This window comes from Limulus polyphemus, unplaced genomic scaffold (assembly GCF_000517525.1).
Source record: "Limulus polyphemus unplaced genomic scaffold, Limulus_polyphemus-2.1.2 Scaffold784, whole genome shotgun sequence".
Lineage (NCBI taxonomy): Eukaryota > Metazoa > Arthropoda > Merostomata > Xiphosura > Limulidae > Limulus > Limulus polyphemus.
In genome coordinates this window covers 210,819-213,151 of record NW_013666394.1, presented here as the reverse complement: position 1 = coordinate 213,151, position 2,333 = coordinate 210,819, and the positions used below count along the sequence as shown (strand labels likewise).

Genomic DNA, 2,333 nt, shown 5'->3' with positions numbered 1-2,333 from the left:
CGGGTTTTTATGGTAATTTTCTGACGAAACAACTGAATTTTTTACATACGGCAGTGTTATCGGGTTTTTATGGTAATTTTCTGACGAAACAACTGAATTTTTTACATACGGCAGTGTTATCGGGTTTTTATGGTAATTTTCTGACGAAACAACTGTAATTTTGGGTGGGTTTTTAAATGACCAAGATCTTAAATTAAAACACAAGGATAGATAGAAATGTTCACTATAAAATTTTTGCTCCGCATAATTCGATATTTGAATTCTCACAATCAAAGTCACACTGTCAATGAGAAATCAAAGTATATTTCATACTTATATCTTGTCTTCATGCTCTGTTACCACTTCCGTCACCACTATTAATCATTAACTCACGTTAAATATTTGTTGGTTATATACGTAGAGGATTATAGGAACATCGATTTGAACCACAGACAAAGTAAATAAATCATTAGAGCCAGCCAACTATCGGTAAATATCGATATGATAATAGAAACGTTAAGACATGTACCAAACATTGCATAACAGCCAGCTTCCCAAAATGGTGAATGTAAATAGCTTTCTTTTTGTTTTTCACCGGTATGAATTTTAATTTAGAATATTACAAACCTAAACATGTTATATAATGTAGCAATTATCAGTAATTCCAATACTGTTTCTTGAATTCGTGTTCATAGAAACACCCAAGATTTCATTAGCGCATTTTAACATTTTACGGAAACAACTGACAATTCATCAGGCTATTTTACCAGTTTGTTACATGTCAATGGCCACTTCACTTTGTCAGTGTATAGAAGTACCGAGTATTTAATTAAAACATATTAGCCTGCTAGTTTACGCAAATTATTAAAATTAAAATTCATTTTGGCATTGATTACTAACTAGAAATGAACAAGCAAATGGTTTCATGCATTCCGCTAACAAGAATGGGTTGTTGGTCAATTGAGAGAAGTAAAACTGTTTCGAATTCTTCATCCAAAGGAACTCACGACGAAACAAGTTTGTTTTCTGGTTTCTAATAGTAAAACCGCAGTTGAATATATGATAAGTTAACACTAGCACTTATGATAGTAACTGTGTAGTCGACTGTAACTAATAATAAATATTTTTACCTTTCATTGTGCCAAAAAACGTGGTTTTTGTGTTGTTTTTACTCTTAATATAGTAGCGCAATGTGCCTGGAAAGAAATTACGTAGTAAAACTGTTTCGAAGTCTTCATCTTTTTTTTTTTTTTTGAGTGAGACTATTTAATAGCACTTCAAGTAAATCCCTTATTTTATGTTACCTCTTGTAGAATAAGATCATGTCTGAAAGATACAAATAAAACGATTTCACTATCACCTATAAACATTTCAGCCTCTCATTTTGAAATGTTGACAATCTTGATGCATAACTATGTTCTCTTTCAAACTGACATATTTATTAGGTCGTCAAGAAATTAATGTATGTTAACAAACTAAAGTGGTTTATAGTTGTTGGTTTCTAGACTACTTGTGTATTAACAAACTGAAGTGGTTTATAGTTGTTCGTTTCTGGACTACTTGTATGTTAACAAACTGAAGTGGTTTATAGCTGTTGGTTTCCAGACTACTTGTATGTTACAAACTGGAGGAGTTTATAGTTGTTGGTTTCTAGACTACTTGTGTGTTACAAACTGAAGGAGTTTATAGCTGTTGGTTTCTGGACTACTTGTATGTTAACAAACTGAAGTGGTTTATAGTTGTTCGTTTCTGGACTACTTGTATGTTAACAAACTGAAGTGGTTTATAGCTGTTGGTTTCCAGACTACTTGTATGTTACAAACTGGAGGAGTTTATAGTTGTTGGTTTCTAGACTACTTGTGTGTTACAAACTGAAGGAGTTTATAGTTGTTGGTTTCTAGACTACTTGTATGTTAATAAACTGAAGGAGTTTATAGCTGTTGGTTTCTGGACTACTTGTATGTTAACAAACTGAAGTGGTTTATAGTTGTTGGTTTCTAGACAAATTGTGTATTAACAAACTGAAGGAGTTTATAGCTGTTGGTTTCTGGACTACTTGTATGTTAACAAACTGAAGTGGTTTATAGTTGTTGGTTTCTAGACTACTTGTGTATTAACAAACTGAAGGAGTTTATAGTTGTTTTCTGGACTACTTGTATGTTACAAACTGAAGGAGTTTATAGCTGTTGGTTTCTGGACTACTTGTATGTTAACAAACTGAAGTAGTTTATAGTTGTTGGTTTCTAGACTACTTGTGTATTAACAAACTGAAGGAGTTTATAGTTGTTTTCTGGACTACTTGTATGTTACAAACTGAAGGAGTTTATAGCTGTTGGTTTCTCGACTACTTGTAT

The 2,333-nt window shown here is 32.4% G+C and overlaps 1 protein-coding gene across 1 annotated transcript in view; it reads left to right on the top strand.

Moving 5' to 3' along the window:
- The first annotated feature begins 538 nt into the window (after nt 1-538).
- Nucleotides 539-2,333, top strand: part of LOC106460514 (XK-related protein 4-like) — a 21,931-nt gene continuing 20,136 nt past the window's right edge. The window contains exon 1 of the mRNA XM_013920228.2: nt 539-547. Coding sequence (XP_013775682.2) covers nt 539-547 — 9 coding nt within the window. The remainder of the gene's footprint in view (nt 548-2,333) is intronic.